Below are 18,199 nucleotides of genomic sequence, written 5' to 3'. Positions count from 1 at the left end.
TCAATTATTTGTTATTTTCTGCTAAACAACTAATTATCTACACTCACTCTATAATTATTAATACAACATTAATTAATAGTAAAAAACTTAACTTCCACTATAATAAATTACTGAGATGTTGAATTATTTTAGTCATTTTAAACCTCCTATTTATTTTTGTTTTTTGAGCTTCTACCCTTTTTAAAAATTAATCACAATTAAATTGAATTTTATCCTTTAGCTCATCAGCACTTTTTTCAAATAAAAACATATCAAATAACATAATCAATCGCTACTAGAAATGAATTAATTATTATAATACGTAAGCAGATTGATAGACAAATATTATAAATAAATTCAAAACAAAAAATAAATACAAATAAACAATTTTATTCAATTCCATCACAAAATTCATATAAATAGTATCTTAAGAGAAATCTAATATTTTTTCACATTATTTCTATTTTTAAAGCAACTATCTTATGAAAAAATATTTCTTTGATTTCAATGTATGACTTTCTAATTTAATTTTTAGATTTATACATTGCAGAATTTTATAAAATTTAATTTATCTTTCAATTAGATCAAAATTTTAATTTTTTGAAAAAAAACAAGATTTTCAATTAAAGTGTTTTTTTCCTATTAGCCTTTAATTAAAGAGAAAATAGGATAATTGAGTAATTCAAAATTTCTTTTCTTATTAATTTCATAGATGCAATATTTTATCCATCCAGTATTATCTCTAAAAAATACAAAAAATCATATTTCGTTTATTTATATTAAAATTTAAAAAAAGTAACCATTTTTCAAGTTTCTCAATAGAAAATAATTATAAAAATGAAGAGTATAAGTAAGACTACACTTGAATTAGGATTGGACTTATTAAATTGATAAAACAAATAAAAAAAATTATATTAGATAATATTGAAATTTATTTGATATATTGCCAACACAAGAATAAAATATTTTATTTAAAAATAAAATGATAAAAGACCTTAAACATAAAGAATTAATTTGCAATTTAACTTAAATCAATTAAATATATAAAACTAAAAAAACTCAAGAAAAAAAAGTAAATAAATATCTCTGCTATTGCTTCATTTATTGATAAAGTAAATGAAAAAATGACAGACAGACAAATACTCAAATAATTTTAGTTTTTAAGAAAAAAATAATTAGTTTCCTATTTAAAAAATGTAATCAATTTTCATTCATTTGTTTTCGCTAATAAGGGTTTAATTTAATTAAATTTCAGTTTTTTAATTGGTTCTAAGAATTTTATGATTTGTATTTTCCTCTCAAGATTCAATTATATCTTGGTTGATGAACTTACTTTTAAAACAATAGTATTCAAACAAATTCCTTGAAAGCGTAAATAATTAGCACGGTAGCAATATTTTAACATCATTCAAAAATTATTTTTTAATTTTATTTATGCTTAAAAGCAAAATTTAATATTAAGATTCTCAGATTCACTAATAGAAAAAATATTTTAATTTATAAAAGAAATATTAATCAGTTTGTACTTTTCATGTTTGAATCTTAAATCAAAAAGTATCAGTTTAGCTACATAAAAAATTGTTTGAAAGTTCTTTTTAATTTAATTAAACCTTTTAAAATGTTCAACCTTAGGAAGCAATATTGACAATCAATTAAATCAAAACCAACTTTGAAAAAAAAATAATTGATATAAAATAATTTATTTACTAAACATATTCTCATTTATTTTATATTTTGATTAAATATTGAAACCGAGTTTTTATAAAATATGTTAAGCTTATACATGAAATTCTTGAAAAAATTTACCAAAAAACACTATATTTGTTATCATAAAAAAGGATTTTAAATAAAAACTGGATAATTTGTGTATTCGTTGAATGAAAGAGGGTAATTTATTTATTTAACTTTCATATCATTGGAATAAAAAATAAAATTAGTTTCTCAAATACTTGATATAAATTTTTAATAATTTAGGATTTAAGCCCTCATTTTTTTGTGAGATATTATACTAGTTCATACATTTTTTTAGCGTATCTAAGCTAGCTAAAATATTTATTTGAAGTTATTTTATCCAGTTTAAAGAGCCATTTCCTTGAAAATACTTTTTTCCTGCTAGAGAAGATCGTAAGGGGTTCCTTATTCAGCAACAGTGCCATTTTCTAAGACAAAAATTTTATCGTAATCAGCAATAGTATTCAATCTATGAGCTATTGTAATCACTGTGGAGTTTTTAAATCTTTCTCTAATTTTTTGCTAGATTAATTTATCAGTTTGTTAATCACAGTTTGCAGTTGCTTCGTCTAAAAGGATCACTTTGCTTTATCTCAAAATAGCCCTTCCTAAACATATCAATTACTTTTCTCCACTACTAAATAGATCATTAGCATTAGACATGTCTGTAAGTAAACCTTCTTTGAGTTTAGATATCTTCTCTTTTTATTTTAATTATTAGAATAAATTTGTTACTTTAAATTAAAATATTTTTGTTTGTAAGTTATTAATAGAAGTTATTTTATTTTTTAAATAAAAAATTTTTTATTTTGAAAATAAAAAGAAATTTAGATGAATTTTTTTACGTGAAAGACTAATTTCTTTTAAAATTTTATTGATTTCTGTATCATTGTATTCATTTAATGGGTCTAAATTTCTGCGTATTGATCCAGAAAAAACAAATGGCATTTAAGGAATAATGCTAATTCCTGATCTAATTGTGTGTATTCCTAACTCTTTTAGATTAAATCCATCAATTTTGATAAATCCTTATTCTTCAATTTCAGTCATCCTATAAAGTGCTTATATTATTGAAGATTTTCCAGCTCCAGTTCTACCTACAAATCCAATTTTTTCTCCTGCATTAATTTTAAAAGACAATCCATTTAAGACATAGCTAAGATCTTTTCTATATTTCATTTTAACATTCTAAAATTCGATATCTCCTTTCATTGGAAAATTATAAATTTTGTTTTAATTGTCTATTTAAGTATCATCTTATTTATTTTATATAAACATTTTGTCATTTTCGCATCTTAGATCAGGCTCTTAAATAATATCTATCATATTCATAGCTCTTTAAGCACTAGACATTGATATATCTGTTTCTATTATCATCCTATTTTTAAAATTTAGATATTTAATTGAAAAATTTTTTTAAAAAACTCAAACCTCAATCCAAACTGCATAGCATCACTAATACTTATAAAAAACAAAATAGCTTATCCTAATGAGCTTGAATCTTTGTTTATTAGCATAATCATATATATTCCTATATTAGAAAATAACGCTGTAGCCAAATGAATATAAAAGGAAAAAGCTCTTTAGTTGAAATTAAAAGTAAGTGCTGCCTTTAAAGAATTGTGTAGAAGAACTGAGAAATTTTCGAGAAATATTTTTTGTTTTTTGAAAGATCTGATTGGAAGGGCTCCTTAAATAGTTTAGTTAAAGCACGTGTATATTGGTGAACGGTGTCTAAGATCTAGTTGCTTTGATTACTAAAGAGGATTTTTCGAAAATTAAACAAAAAGCCAAATTAAAATTGTTTAAATAAGCACAACTATTAAAAAATAAGGATTTATTATCAAAATGGTAATTATAACTACAGATATTCTAGAAAGTACTTCTAAAGAGCAGATCATAGTTCTTGTTATTAATTAATCTATTATACCTATTTAATAAATTAATTTAATTATTAACTTAAAGTTATTCAGAGCTAAGAGTAATTTGAAAATTTTAAAATTATTTTAAATCAGTAAAATACATCTTAATTGCTGAGAAATTTACATAAAAAGTAAATTCCAATAATTAAATTTAAGACGCTCTAAAGAGTGGGTGCTATAAAAAATTTTTTTTTAAATTGTAAATATTGAGAAACTTCAGCATTTAAAAGTATTTAAAGAGAAATTGAAATGAAGAAAATATATTTTTTTAATTTTTAAATAACGAAATAAATACCTAAATCAGAAGAGAATTTATTTAATATTCTACCAGACGGTGTTACATCAAAAAATAAAACAGCAGCTCTAACTAATGATTTAATCATATTTTAGTGAATATTTTTGTTACTGCTATTAACAATCAAGGTAAATAGCAAATACTTACTCAAATAATTAACAAAGAATATTAAGGTTAAATAACCCAAATAATTAAGTATTTCCAACAGATCATCTTCGTTTTCAGTGTAGCTTGATATTGATTTTGTATAAATCACATAAACAATATCACATTAAATAAATAAAGCGAGCACTAAAATAATTAACCATTTAAATGAGGAATATCCAAAATACTTCTAATAAGTTTTAAAGTTTACTGTCATATTCTCATCTTATTCTTTTGTAAAAATATTCTAAATTTTATTATTTTAAATTATATTATCTCTAATTTTTTCTTTTTCTTAGTCATTATTGAAGTCTTATTAACAATTTTATTCATCATATTATCTATTTTCTTGTATTATTTACTTTATTTATACATTAGATTCTGTTGATGTTTTTAATTCATTTGAGCATAAGCAACTATTAATCTCTTCTAAATTAGCTTTTATCTCTTCATAAATTCCTTACTTAATAATTAGACCTTCCTTCATTATCAAAACTTTGTCAGCTTTTTAAGCAAAGTCAAGATGATGAGTTACCATCAGAACTGTTTTTCCTTTCAGCATTTTCAAAATAGCCTATTCAATTATTTGTTTAGCTACCTAATTAAGTTAAAATAAATTGATAAATAAATAAGAAAGAAAGAAAATAAATTTATTTATTTATTAAATTTAATTTAAAATATATTTATCTTAATAAAAAAGAATAAAATTTCCTAAAAAAATTAATTATATTTTCTATAAAAGTTAATTGATTTAACCTTAGAATCAACAGCAGATAGAGGATCGTCTAATAGAATTATGTCAGATTAAGAATAAATAGCACGTGCTAATGAGATACGAGCTTTCTATCCACCACTTAAATTACTTCCTCTTTCTCCTATTTAAGTCAAGTCTTAGTTTATAAATAATTAGATATCTGAGTTAAGACCACAAGCTTCCAGAACTTACTGATAGAGATCTTCATCATATTCAGACCCAAAAATAATATTTTCTTTAATTGAACTACTGAAAATATAAGGCTCTTGCTCTACATAGGCTACCCTACCATTGAAGCTAAAGTTTCCCTTAAAATAAGGTATTTCTTAGAGAATACAACTCAGAAATGATGATTTTCCACTTCCAATTCTTCCGATTATTGCCACTAAGTCTCCATTCTGAATATCAAGATTTATATTTTTTAAAACAGGAGTTTATAAATTCCAATAAGCGCTGAAATCTTTCATTGTTATTTTACCTTTTGGTAATGATTTATCTAAGATTAATGGTTCTAGTTTAGTTTTAAAAGATTTAAAATTTATTTATTACATTTATTTAAACATATTATAAGTTTGATTGTTTAGAAAAATAAGTTACATTCAGTTGATAAATCAGGTATTTTTGAAATAGATTACTCTTGAATGGTTAGCACAGCCAATATTCTTTCAATGATTACTTTGAACTCTAATAAGCCAGTAATTCCAGTGCTAATATAAGTTACTAGTTCATATTTAATAAATGAGAATAAATTCATAACAGAAATCATTTTTGGAACTGTTAAAACTGAAGGATCTCCAAAATAATATGTACTCAAAAAAGATATCAAGCAGGCAAGCAAGTCAACAATAGAAGTAAAAGATTATTAGAATGAGTATATGATTTAAATAATTAATATTTTACTTATTTCATTTTCTCTTATTATTTGCACAAATTTTATAAATGCTTCCTCCCATGCATACAATTTAATCAACCTAATCCCTTCTATTAATTCATTAGTAAGTTTTATTCTTTAGTCTACTAATTATGTTTTTAGAAAGAAGAATCTTTAGTTCAACTTTGCAAAAATGCTTTAAATAATTGGATAACAAAGAATAAAACAAAAGCCAAGTAATGAATAAGAGCCTAATCTATTTTATTAAAAAAATTACAAAAAATTGTATTAAATTGAAAAGTGAAAATAAAATATTTATTGGATTTTCTCTTAAATTTATGTTTTTTGCATTTCTTAATTCGAGATAAGCAATAAAAATATCAATTTTATGCTTAAAAAGAGGATTATGAGGGGAGTTGGTGAGAATTAATGAGGGACTACGGTATTCTTATCAATTTATTTAATAAATAATTAATTTTAAATAGATTTTTTACCTTTAGTACAAAAAAATAACTACCACAGTAAGATCAATAAAAACAGTGATCATTTTTATCATACACAATCCTTTATTATCTAAAGTATTTAGATCATTTGAAATTAGATTAACTAATTTGCCTACATTAGCTTATTTCAGAGAAAAAGCTGAAAGAGTTGTTATTTTTTGATACAATATTTTCATTAAAGCGGCCTTGAAAACATGGAAGAAATTGTAAAAGAATCTTTATATATTGTGTTATGAAATAAGCGCAGAGAACTATATTATGGTTAATAGGATGGCTAGTGAGAATTTCAATGATTAGCTTTTATTTTCTTGAATAGCCTCTAAAAATAAAATTAAACACTATGAAAAGAGAATCTTAAAAGCATTAAAAAAGGCGTTTATTATAAGCAAAAATGTAATATCATACTTAAAAGTAAAAATTATACTCGAAATTATTTTAAATTTTGAGATATTTTTTTCGTTAGCTTTTGGTTTGTTAATTAACTACAAAAACTTAACTTGTAAAGTTTAATATTTAAGCTCAAGTTTTTTCTCTTATGAGAAAATGGGAATGTGCTTTATCTCTAAAATTCTATCTAATTTAATTGATTTATAGCATCTCAAAAGTATCTTCAAATAATCTAACATAATAATCTTTTTTAAAAAGCACTGGCTTTCATTTGTTAAATTTTCAATTATTTCATTTTAATTTTTTTAAGAAATAAAATTTCCTTCTTAAATATTATCAAAAACTTCAGTTGCTTAGCATACATTGGTTTCAAAAGTATTAAAGGTGGTTTAACTTGCTTAATTTTTAATGTTTTAAAAACTAATTATTTCTTCTGATAAAATATCTTTTCTAAGCTATTTATCTTAAGGAGGGTCGTTAATTTGACATTTTCTATAAATATTAGTACTTTAATGAAGATTTTAACTTGTTTTTTAATTGCTAGGATTCATTTGAATTTGTTTGTTTTTCTTATTAAAAAAAAAATTAAAAAATTTAAGGCAAATCTTTTTAGTTTTTTAAACTTACTTTATGGTAAAAATAATATTTTGCAAAAATAGAACTTATTTGCTTACATATTTTAATATAAAAGGCTTTTTATTCGAAATACTCAGTAAAATATTATTCCTCAAATTCTTTAACTATTTTTATGATAAGATTAAACAAATTTCTTGGTAAATATGCTATTAAAACATTTTATAGAAATAAAAACTCAATTCTTTTATGATGATTGGCTAAAATTATTAACGCATTTACATTTACTAGTATTTGTGGTATTATCAAAAGTGTATTAATTTTAATTTAATTTACTTTTATGAAATAGTAATTTATATTTGAAAGAAGAAAATTAAATTTTATGTTAATTACTACTAAATAGCTTGTTATCTATACTCACTCTATAATTATTACTACAACATTAAAGTAAAAACTTAACTTCCACTATAATATATTACTGGGATGCTAAATTCTTTATTTATATTTTCTTTATTTTAAACCTCTTATTTATAATATATTTTGTGTTTTTTACCCATTGTAATAATTAATAACAATTAATTTGAATTTTATCCTTTAACTCATAAGTAGTTTTTCCTTAAATAAAAAAATATAAAATAACATAACCACACTAGAAATTAATTTCTTATATTATAAGTTAGCAGCTTGATTAAGCAAAAAATATAACTTTTTATAATTGAATAAATAAATTGAAATCAAAGCAAATAAATATTTTTGAGTATCATCACCAAATTCATATTAATGGTCATTTTAAGGAAATTTATTATTATTTCATTTTTAAAGTATCAATCTTATGGATAATTATTTTTTTGATTTCAACTCTAAAAAAGATTCAATCATAATTCAAAATTTTGTAAAGTTTAATTTCTACGATTTTCAAAATTAATATTTTCCTATATACATTGCAGTAATTTAAGAAATTAAATTTATCTTTCAGTTTGACCAATATTTACATATTTTGAAAAAAAAAACAAGATTTTCAATAAAAGAATTTTTTTTTATTAGGCTTTAATTAAATAGAAAACAAGCTAAGTAAATAAATCATCACTGTTTTTATTACTAATTTCTTAGTATATTTAATTCCAGTATTATCTCTAAATAAATTTTCATTTATTTTATTAAAGTAAAAAAAAGTAACCCTTTTATAATTCTGAATAGAAATTACTTTTAAAAATTATCAGTGTAAGCAAGTCCGCGCTTATATATATTAGGATGGATGGAACTTATTAAATTGAGAAAAAACATAAAATAATACAAATAACTTATAATTATATTCGATAATATTGAAATTTATTCTATCAATATCTTGCCCATTTAAGAATAAAATATTTTATATAAAAATAAAATAATAAAAATCAGAAAACAAATAAAAATATGGGCTTAAGTAAAGCTATTTTAATATCAAGAATTAATTTGCGAATTAGAGGTAACTCATTTAAGTATATAAAATTCAAAAATTCAGGAGAAAAAATTTACATTTTATTGCTTAATATATTAATATGAAAAACGAAAAAATGACAGACAGACAATCAATCAATTAATTTTAGTTACAAAGAAAAAAAAAATGATTAATTTTTCTATAAAAATCAATATTATTTTGTAATGAATATAGTCAATTTTTTTGGCTCATAATACTTTATAGTTGAACTTAATTAAATTTCAGATTTCTTATAATCTTAGTAAACTCGATAGAATTTTAGTATTTGTATTTTCCTCTCAATATTCAATTTTATCTTGATTAATATACTTCCAAAAATAATAGTATTGAAAAAATATTTATATTCCTTGAAAGAGTAGGTAAATAGCGCAATAGCAATTTTCAAACATCATTCAAAAATTATTTAAGTTAAAGTAAAATTTAATATTAAGATTCTTAAAATCTTTATTAGATAAAATATTTTAATTTTTTTTAGAAATAATATGAATAAAGATACAAATATTGATCAATTTATGTCTTTCATACTTAAACCTTAAATTAAAGGTATTAGTTTAAGTAAATAAATATTTTTAAAGTAATTATGAAAAAATTAAATAAAAAATTTCGTTTTATAAAAGTAAATTCAAATTTAAATTACACTTATTTGTTTTAAAGATTCCTTTTAATTTAATTAAGTTTTTAAAATGTTTATATTTAGAAAATGATATTATTTACAATTAATTCAAAACTGACAATTAAAAAAATAAAAGATATAAAATAATTTATTTACTGAACATATTTTATTAGCAACCAATTTTAAAAAATCATAAATTATCATTTAATTTATATTTAGAAATAAAATTTATAATACATATTGTGTCAAATTTTTCAGTATTTCTTAATATGAAAACAAGTTTCAAAAATTTTATCCAATTAAAAAAAATGTGCTAAAATTTTATTTTATATTTGATAAACTTTAACTAAATATATTTTTATGGTATAACAACAATCTTTTACCAAATTATTGGAGTCGATTATGATTTTTTCTTAAAATTAGCTTATATTCATAGGTAAATTTAAACTTATTAAAGTTATAAAATATATTACTTTTGCCTCCTATTTTTAATTTAATGAAAATTGATTTATCTTTAATTTGTAAAAATAATTAAATTCTAATACTGGTTTAATAAAAGTTTTTTGTTTCAATTTTTTTTAATAAATATGGTTTATATGCTAAAGTAAAATTGATGTAATAGATTTATTTTGCTTGCTTGAAAAATTAATTCTTTAGCTAAGAAAGATGATTTTTTAATGAAATTATATTAATTGAAATTTCAAATATTTAATAAATTTAAAAGCAATTAATAACTATTTTTTAACTTTTAAATTAAGCATAGCTTTCATATGAAATATTTAAGAATTTTTTTTTAATTCTTAAAAATCAAATATTTTAAAAAAATAGGATTTCACAATTTTATTTTATTTTGTTTTTTTATATTTATTTTATATAAATTTCCTTAATTTTATCATTATAATTAAAAGATGGAAAAATAAAATAGGCCAACGAAATAAATTTTTAATATTAAATCAGCATGTTATTTGTCTCAATTCAAATCCAACAGCTCCAGTTGAGGGAATTTAGCTAATGATTTAAGTCTCAAGATAGCCAAGACAATTACTTGTAACTGGTTATAGTAAATAATTCAATGTAAAAATAAAAGTCATATTTTGTTGGCATTAGTTTAGTATAAGAATTCCTACATTTACACCAATATCTGGGTCTATAATTTTTAAACAGTTTTGTTAAACAAGCAAGAACTCAGTTTCTTCTCTATCTTGACTTTTAATAGAGTAAATAGTTGCAAAACTTTACGGAGATAGGATAGCAACAAGAAAAACAGTTGATCTCATTTTATTATTTCTTGAAAGCTGATTAAAATTTGTCTGATATGATAAATCTTTATTAATAGTTCCATTATTATCATCAATTTATAAGCTTAAAATAATTTGATAGTTTTTCTAATAATTAAAATTCGATAATTTTACAATTAGTTATTATGAAATTACCATCTTTCATCTTGTATTTATTTTCTGTTACTTTCTGATCAAACTAAAAAAATTAACAAATTTTTGATCATAGCTATCTTGTCCATAATTTAATAATATACAGGTAACCAAAAAGAGATTATTAATAGTAAAAAAATAATTTATTAGCTTAAAATAATTTGACACTTTTACTAATTATACAAATTAGATCATTTTTCAATTAGAAAATTTTGGATTTACCAAATTAATTTTTAACTAAAAAAAATTAACAAATTTTTGATCAGAGCTAATTTATTTATCTCATCCTTTATTTAAAGATATATAGCAACCAAAAAAATATTTGCTTATTAATAAAGTTCTATTATTAATTGTATATAAATAATTTATTAGCTTAAAATAATTTGGCACTTTTACTAACTATACAAAAAATTTCATTTTTTAAATAGTAATTTTTAGTTTACAAAATTAATCTTTATATTCTAATATTTTTATATTACTCCCTTATCAAACTAAAAAAAATTAACAAATTTTTGATCAGAGCTAATTTATTTATCTCATCCTTTATTTAAAGATATACAGCAACCAAAAAAAGATTTGCTTATTAATATAGTGTTACTATTGATGATATATTTACAATTTATTAGCTTAAAATAATTATACTTTTACTAATTATTCAAAATAGATTAATTTTCAATTAGCTATTATGAATTTACCAAATTAATCTTTTTATTCTAATATCCCTCATTTATTCACTGAGAAAACTAAAAAAATTTCAATAAATTTTAGATCAGAACTAAATTTATAAATTTAAACTTATAAAAATTATAAAATAAATTATTTTTCCCCCTCTTTTTAACTTAAAGAAAATTGCTTAGCCCTTAGTTTTTAAAAATAATTAAATTCTAATGCTGATTTAATAAAAGTTTTTTGTTTGATTTTTTATTAAGTAAAAAAGATTTGGAAGTAAAATTAAAATTGATGCAGGTGATTTATTTAGCTTGCTTGAAAAATTAGTTTTCAAGCTACAAAAGCTGATTTTTGAATATCTTAAATGAAATCTCAAATATATAATTAAGTATAAAAACAATTAGTTTCTGTTTTTGAACTATTAAGTTCAGAATAGCTTTGATATGTAAAATTTAAGAATTTATTTTTACTTTTAAAAAATCAAATATTTTTATTCTTAATATATAAAAAACAAACATAGGATTTCACAATTTTATTTTTTATTATTTTTGTATTTATTTTATATAAATATCCTTAATTTTATAATTGTAATTATAAGATGGCAACAATAAAATAGGCTAACCAAATAAGTTTTTAATATTTAATCAGCATGCAGTTTGTCTCCATTCAAATCCAACAACTCCAGTTGAGGGAATTTAGCTAATAGCTTAAGTTTCAAGATAGCCAAGACAATTAGTTTTAATTATTGTTCCTGTCTCCAAAGTTATATTAAAAGTCATATTTTGTTGGCATCTGTTAAGTACAAGAGTTCCTACATCTATACCAATATCTGGATCTATAGGTTTTAAACAGAGTTATAAATCCGAGTACTCAGTTTCTTATCTATCTAGACTTTTAATAGAGTAAATAGTTGCAAAACTTAATAGAGATAAGATAGCAACAAGTAAAACAGTTGATTTCATTTTATTTTTTCTTAAAAGCTGATTAAAGTTTGTTTGATTTGATAAATCTTTATTAATAAAGTTCTATTATTAATCGTATATAAATAATTTATTAGCTTAAATTAATTTGATATTTCATCTAATTATTCAAAATAAATCATTTTCTATGTTTTTTTCTATCATTTTTCATTAAACAAATAAAAATTTTAACTATCAATTTTTTGATCAGCCCTAATCTAAAAATATCTGTCCCGTTGTATATTTAATAATTTATTAAAAAGAATAAATAAAAAAGCCAAAAATGAAATTTGTATTTATTTAGCTGTCTTATTAGATGTCGCTTCTTGCTAAGTTTATTTTATGAATGTTGGGATAACGAATATTCTACATATAAGCTTGAGAAACTACTGATCATTTAACAAAAACAACAACTCCGGTTATACTCCTTCTAGTCTGGAAATATTTTTAATAGATTAAGAAATATTCAAGTAAGCTATATATTGTATTTTATTTTCTATATATTTTTTCTTATGACTTACAAATTACTTTTCCTCTCATTCATTTTAAGTAAAAATGATACTTAAATGAGTCCCTAACATTATTCAACTCTCTAATAAGATAATAATAGCTTTAATATCTCAAACTGAACCATTACTGCTTCTATTAAATAAACTAATCTCTCCTCTAATCAAACTTTATTTTATTGTAAATTCTACAGCAATACTTTCAAAATGAATGGATCTTCCGCTTTGATGCTCCCAGATAAAAAAATTCCTTTAGTTTAGAATCTTTAATTAAGCTAAATTAGATTTGACGAATATTAATTAATAATTAAATCAATATATACTGTATTCCTATCAGAAACTTTTTGTAAAATTCTGTATTTAACAACAGAAATTTATTTTAACTATTTAATTTTTGAAAGTCAACTTATTTGATTTATACTTCTTTTAATATCATTGGTTTGTATTCAAATTTAAAAGCCTTTAATTTAAATTTTTTTAAAGTTGAAAATATCTTAATTAATTAAATTAATCTTTTATATTTTTTATGATAAACTATTATAAAATAAATATAAATAGTATTAATTATTTTATTCTAAAATAAATCAATCTTTTATATTTTTTATGATAAACTATTATAAAATAAATATTTATAGTATTAATTAATTATTTTTAAATCTCAAATTTTAATCAATATGGGGGTCAAATATTTATTTGTTTAAGAATCAAAAAATGAACAGAACCTCCAAATTTTCTTCCCATTCATTTTTAACTTATTTTATTTTATAAAATACCTACCACGCCTACTGATTATGAATACTAATTATCAACAAATAATCATTAAAAGTAATATATCATATTAGATAGATTTAAGATCTTATCTAATTATATCTAAATCCCACTCCTAATAGAAACTATTATTTTTGATAAAACCAATCTTATTTTTTATTATTGAGAATTCTCTTCAGATTTATTTTATTTTAGAATTACCTTCAGTCACATCTTTGAAATTTATTTTTGTTTAAATTTAAAAACATAAATCTATATATAAACATTATCTATAAAAGTAAATATAAACTATTTGAATATTTATTTTATTTTTATGTATTTTAATTTAAGTATCTATTTTACTTAATATGAATTTAATATTTTTAATTATTTATCTTTTTTTCTATTAAAAAGTTCAATATCTTCATAACTTTTTCAAAATAAAAAAAATATTCTAAATTACTCAAATTACTAATAGATTTTCAAAAATATTATTATTATTATTATTTATATGAATTAAATAAATAATTTATTTCAAAGATCTAAATAGACATACGCAAAAATATATGTGTTCATGCGTATTATTTTTAATTCATATTAATTTTCTCAATGTTATAATTATTGATTTTGATTGGAATTAATTTAATCAAATCAAATCTATTCATATCAGAAAAATTTTTAGTTTTAATAGAAATACATTAATTCTAATAAAAACACATTTTTTTCTGGTCAGGGATGTATTAAAAAGGTTATTGAATTTTTGTTTATAAATTATTTATAGCATATTATTATTATTAAAATTTGAGATTTAACATTCAATTTATCATAAATCTAACTAAACATTTTAAAAAATTTAAGCTAAAAAAATAATTCTTATTTTCTATTTTACTTTTAGGTTTGAGAGAAAATAATAAAATTAGCTTCTCAAACATATAAAGAAAAAATTTAATAAATAATCAAATTTATTTTGTAAACAGATTGATACTTTTACCAATTATTCAAAATAGATCATTTTTTCAATTAATTATGATATATTTGCCAAATTAATCTTTCTATTCCAATATTTTTACTTTCATATTAGATAGATCTTTTAATAAAACTAAGTAAAAATAAATCTTAAGTAATTTTCTGATCAGTCCCTAAATTAATTAAATAGTCTTAAAGGTTTATCTGTATTTTGCCTATTTAACTATTTCTTTATTAATTGCCTAATCAATTAATCTATCTATCTATCTAACTTCTTATACTGCATTCAGAACAAACAAAATTTTATAAATTAACATTAATTAAGAAAATACAAAAAAGTACAAAAAAATAATATATCAAAAATAAATGAAGGTTTTATTCGCTTTAGCTGTCTTATTAGCTGTCGCTTCTTGTTAAGTTTACCCCATGAATGTCGGTAACGAATGCTCTACTGCTGCTTGCTCTAGAAGCTACTGGTATTTCAATAACACCAATTACAATTATACTTGCCCTAAGGCTGGAAACAGTATGGCTAGATTCAGAAGTGTTCAAGGAAACTACGTCTTAGATTTTGTTGCCTACAATGCCTTAGCTTCTGATGCAGCAGTTACTATTCCCCTCATTTACAATCCTAATGCTAGTTAAAATGGTCTCTAATATTACTCTGCTCTCTAATAAGGTCACAATTTTGCTATCTTGAACTGCACCCTTGCTGCTGCTAGATAATACACTAATCTCTGCTCTAAGCACGCTTTAGTTGGTGGTAAGATTTACAACAACACTTTCCAAAATGGATGCGCCTTCGGTTTGGATGCTCCCAGATACGCTTTCTTACAATAAGAAATGCCCTTGGAATTCGAATCTTCAATTTGATTTGTTTTGATTTGACGAATACTAACTAATATATAAATAATAATATTAAAAATATCTCTACTAGTAAATAAATAAATGAATATATATTAATATGATTATTTGTTTGCTATTATTGTACTTTAGAAATATAAATTTATTATTCCATCTAATTAAATCATTTAATTTTTCTTTTGTAAAATTAAAATAAATCCTTATTTTCACATAGAGATTTCAGCTATTTAATAATTGTAAACAAAATCATGTGGTATTTTGAATTATATTAATATTACATTATTAATAAAAGATTATGTCTAATTTTAACCAATTAATTAATTTATTTAATAGTTTGTTTTCTTATTTTGAGAATTTTTCTATTTATTATTTAAGAAATACTATGCATGATAAAACTTAATTGAATTTTATCAAAAATTTTTGAAAAGAATGTAATAAAAATATAGAGAAAAGGTATTTAAAATATTAATTTTGTTTAATTTAAGCACAAAATAATATTGAAACACTAATTTTATACAATTTATTTCTTATCTTTTATTTGTATTTTATCTTTATCTGGAATAAAAAAAATTTTTTTAAAGATGGTTTTTTAAGATAAACAAAAAAATAAGAAATAAAAGCTGGAAATTTATCTATTAATTTATTAATAAAAAAATATATCTTACTATTATATTTGCTAAAAATTAGTTATTCAGTTAATAAATTTGATGTTTTTAATCAAAATATCTCAGATAAAAGATAAAATATTTAATTAATTTTTAAATTAATTAGTTACTTCTAATTTAAACAAAGCACTCAAACGTAAAATTTATGAATTTATTTTTAATTGTTAAAAATTAAATATTAGAATCTATTCATAAAAATAGGGAGGTAGTTAGTTATGTTACAGGTCAGCAACTATTTGATTTGATATAAAATTTATAAAATTATTTTTTAATTTAATTTTTTATATTTTAATTATGCATTTTCTGATAAAACTTTTTGTTTATGTAAAACTCAAAAAAATTGAATCTGTTTAAATTTTTTAAATTATTATTATCAACAAACAAAATTTTGATACTATCTTGGTTATAAATAAAATAAATTGTATATTTCTGAATTAAATTGCATAAGCTCACATACATACACTATTTAAATTTCTTTAAACAAAATAAAAAATTAACTTTTAGTTACTAGCTTGAAAAAATTTATTTATTTTAAAAGTAGATTGATAGAAACATGTACAATTATGATAAAACACACACACCTATATTTTTGTTGTGTATTAAATAATATCATTTAATCAAAAATTAAATATAAATTGCTTATATTTATCAAATAAAATGTCCTTATCAACTAATATTTTATCAAAATTTTATAGAATATATAATCTTATTATATTATAATAATCAAAATTTAAAAGTTAACACTGCCAATATGATTGAATTATTAAGTTATTAGCTAAATAACCTAATAATAGCAATTATATATATTTGTTTTATATTTTTTAATTGAAATGAATACAAATTAAAATAACAAATTAATCATAATTTAATAAAATAAAATAAAATTATTACCAGGTTTAAATTCTAATTTATTTATAAATGGATTTATTAGATAATATAATTTACAAATTATATATTAATTGTATTCATACAAATAATATGTTTTAATTTTTAAATTATATGTAAACTTTTATCTATCGAATCAATCAGTAGTTAGCTTCAAATTCAAAGTCTCCTGCTTATTGTAAGAATGATCTGGCAGAGGGACTCAAACCAAAAGCACAAGAAGATTCAAAAACGTTCTTAATAACTTTAATACCAACTAAAGGATATTTGTTGCAAAGGCTAGAGTAAGCTGTGGCACCAGCAATAGTGCAATTCATGATAGCGAACTATTCGTTAGATTTCAAGTTTGAGAAATACTAAACACCATTTTAAGAGGGTTTAGGAACATAAGTGAGAGGAATAGAAACTTTAACATCAGTAGACATGAAGTTGTAAGCTGTGAAATTAAAAAAGTATTAACCTCTTTATAATGTGAAAGCAGCAGTAGATTTTCCAGATAAAGGGCAAGTGTAGCTTTAGTCAACATTTCCTACAGTCCAATAACTTCTAGGGCATTTAGCAGTAGAGCATTCACTTCCAACATTGAAAGGATAGACTTGGCAAGAGGCAACAGCTAATAAAAGAGCAATAGCAATCAAAGTTTTCATTTCTTTTTAATTTTTTTTTTTTGAGTTTTTTTATGAACTCTAGACATCACATATATGTAAAAATATAATTTTTATTTGTAAATATCTATAAAAAATAATTAATAAAATATTTATCTATCATTACTTAAATAGTTACATATTCTAGTTAAAACCATATAATTACAAAAATTTTAAATATTACATATGGTTATCCAAAAATATTAAATATTACATTATTATTATTAGATAGACTTCAAAAAAAAAGTAATTTTTGTTTGATTTCTTCACAGCTTTTAATTGTTGTTGATCTTTTAAAGTGGCTTATCTCTAATAAGATTTTATTGCGTTCTTTTATTTAACTTCAAAATCTTTTATACGCAGCTATGAGTCTTATAATTTAATTTAATTAATTAGTTATTTCATTTAATTTAATTAATTAGTATTTCGTTTAATTTAAAATATTAGTTATTTCATTTAATTTAAAATATTAGTTATTTCATTTAATTTAAAATATTAGTTATTTCATTTAATTTAATTAATTAGTATTTCGTTTAATTTAATTAATTAGTATTTCGTTTAATTTAAAATATTAGTTATTTCATTTAATTTAATTAATTAGTATTTCATTTAATT

At 20.6% G+C, this 18,199-nt stretch overlaps 5 protein-coding genes across 5 annotated transcripts; 1 reads left to right on the top strand and 4 right to left on the bottom strand. All coding sequences in view use genetic code 6, as the record gives it.

Annotated features, from left to right (window-relative positions):
• Positions 1–1,992: 1,992 nt before the first annotated feature.
• On the bottom strand, positions 1,993–5,591 carry TTHERM_00592990 (ABC transporter family protein; the record flags this gene model as incomplete). The annotated part of the gene is made up of 6 exons (XM_001011658.2): positions 1,993–2,411; positions 2,556–3,088; positions 3,142–3,640; positions 3,928–4,669; positions 4,828–5,336; positions 5,423–5,591. The coding sequence occupies 6 exons, from the start codon at positions 5,589–5,591 to the stop codon at positions 1,993–1,995; spliced, it is 2,871 nt and encodes a 956-aa protein (XP_001011658.2).
• Positions 5,592–10,202: 4,611 nt separating this feature from the next.
• Positions 10,203–10,526, bottom strand: TTHERM_00592980 (transmembrane protein, putative; the record flags this gene model as incomplete). Its single annotated transcript, XM_001011657.1, has 1 exon — positions 10,203–10,526. The coding sequence occupies one exon, from the start codon at positions 10,524–10,526 to the stop codon at positions 10,203–10,205; it is 324 nt and encodes a 107-aa protein (XP_001011657.1).
• A 1,466-nt stretch (positions 10,527–11,992) lies between these two features.
• On the bottom strand, positions 11,993–12,310 carry TTHERM_00592970 (transmembrane protein, putative; the record flags this gene model as incomplete). Its single annotated transcript, XM_001011656.1, has 1 exon — positions 11,993–12,310. The coding sequence occupies one exon, from the start codon at positions 12,308–12,310 to the stop codon at positions 11,993–11,995; it is 318 nt and encodes a 105-aa protein (XP_001011656.1).
• Positions 12,311–14,892: 2,582 nt separating this feature from the next.
• Positions 14,893–15,399, top strand: TTHERM_00592960 (hypothetical protein; the record flags this gene model as incomplete). Its single annotated transcript, XM_001011655.1, has 1 exon — positions 14,893–15,399. The coding sequence occupies one exon, from the start codon at positions 14,893–14,895 to the stop codon at positions 15,397–15,399; it is 507 nt and encodes a 168-aa protein (XP_001011655.1).
• Positions 15,400–17,080: 1,681 nt separating this feature from the next.
• On the bottom strand, positions 17,081–17,587 carry TTHERM_00592950 (hypothetical protein; the record flags this gene model as incomplete). The annotated part of the gene is made up of 1 exon (XM_001011654.1): positions 17,081–17,587. The coding sequence occupies one exon, from the start codon at positions 17,585–17,587 to the stop codon at positions 17,081–17,083; it is 507 nt and encodes a 168-aa protein (XP_001011654.1).
• Between the last annotated feature and the right edge of the window lie 612 nt (positions 17,588–18,199).

Source organism: Tetrahymena thermophila, assembly GCF_000189635.1.
Source record: "Tetrahymena thermophila SB210 genomic scaffold scf_8254731, whole genome shotgun sequence".
Lineage (NCBI taxonomy): Eukaryota > Ciliophora > Oligohymenophorea > Hymenostomatida > Tetrahymenidae > Tetrahymena > Tetrahymena thermophila.
Note: the sequence above shows the minus strand (reverse complement) of the source record. Positions and strands in the feature narration are given on the sequence as shown.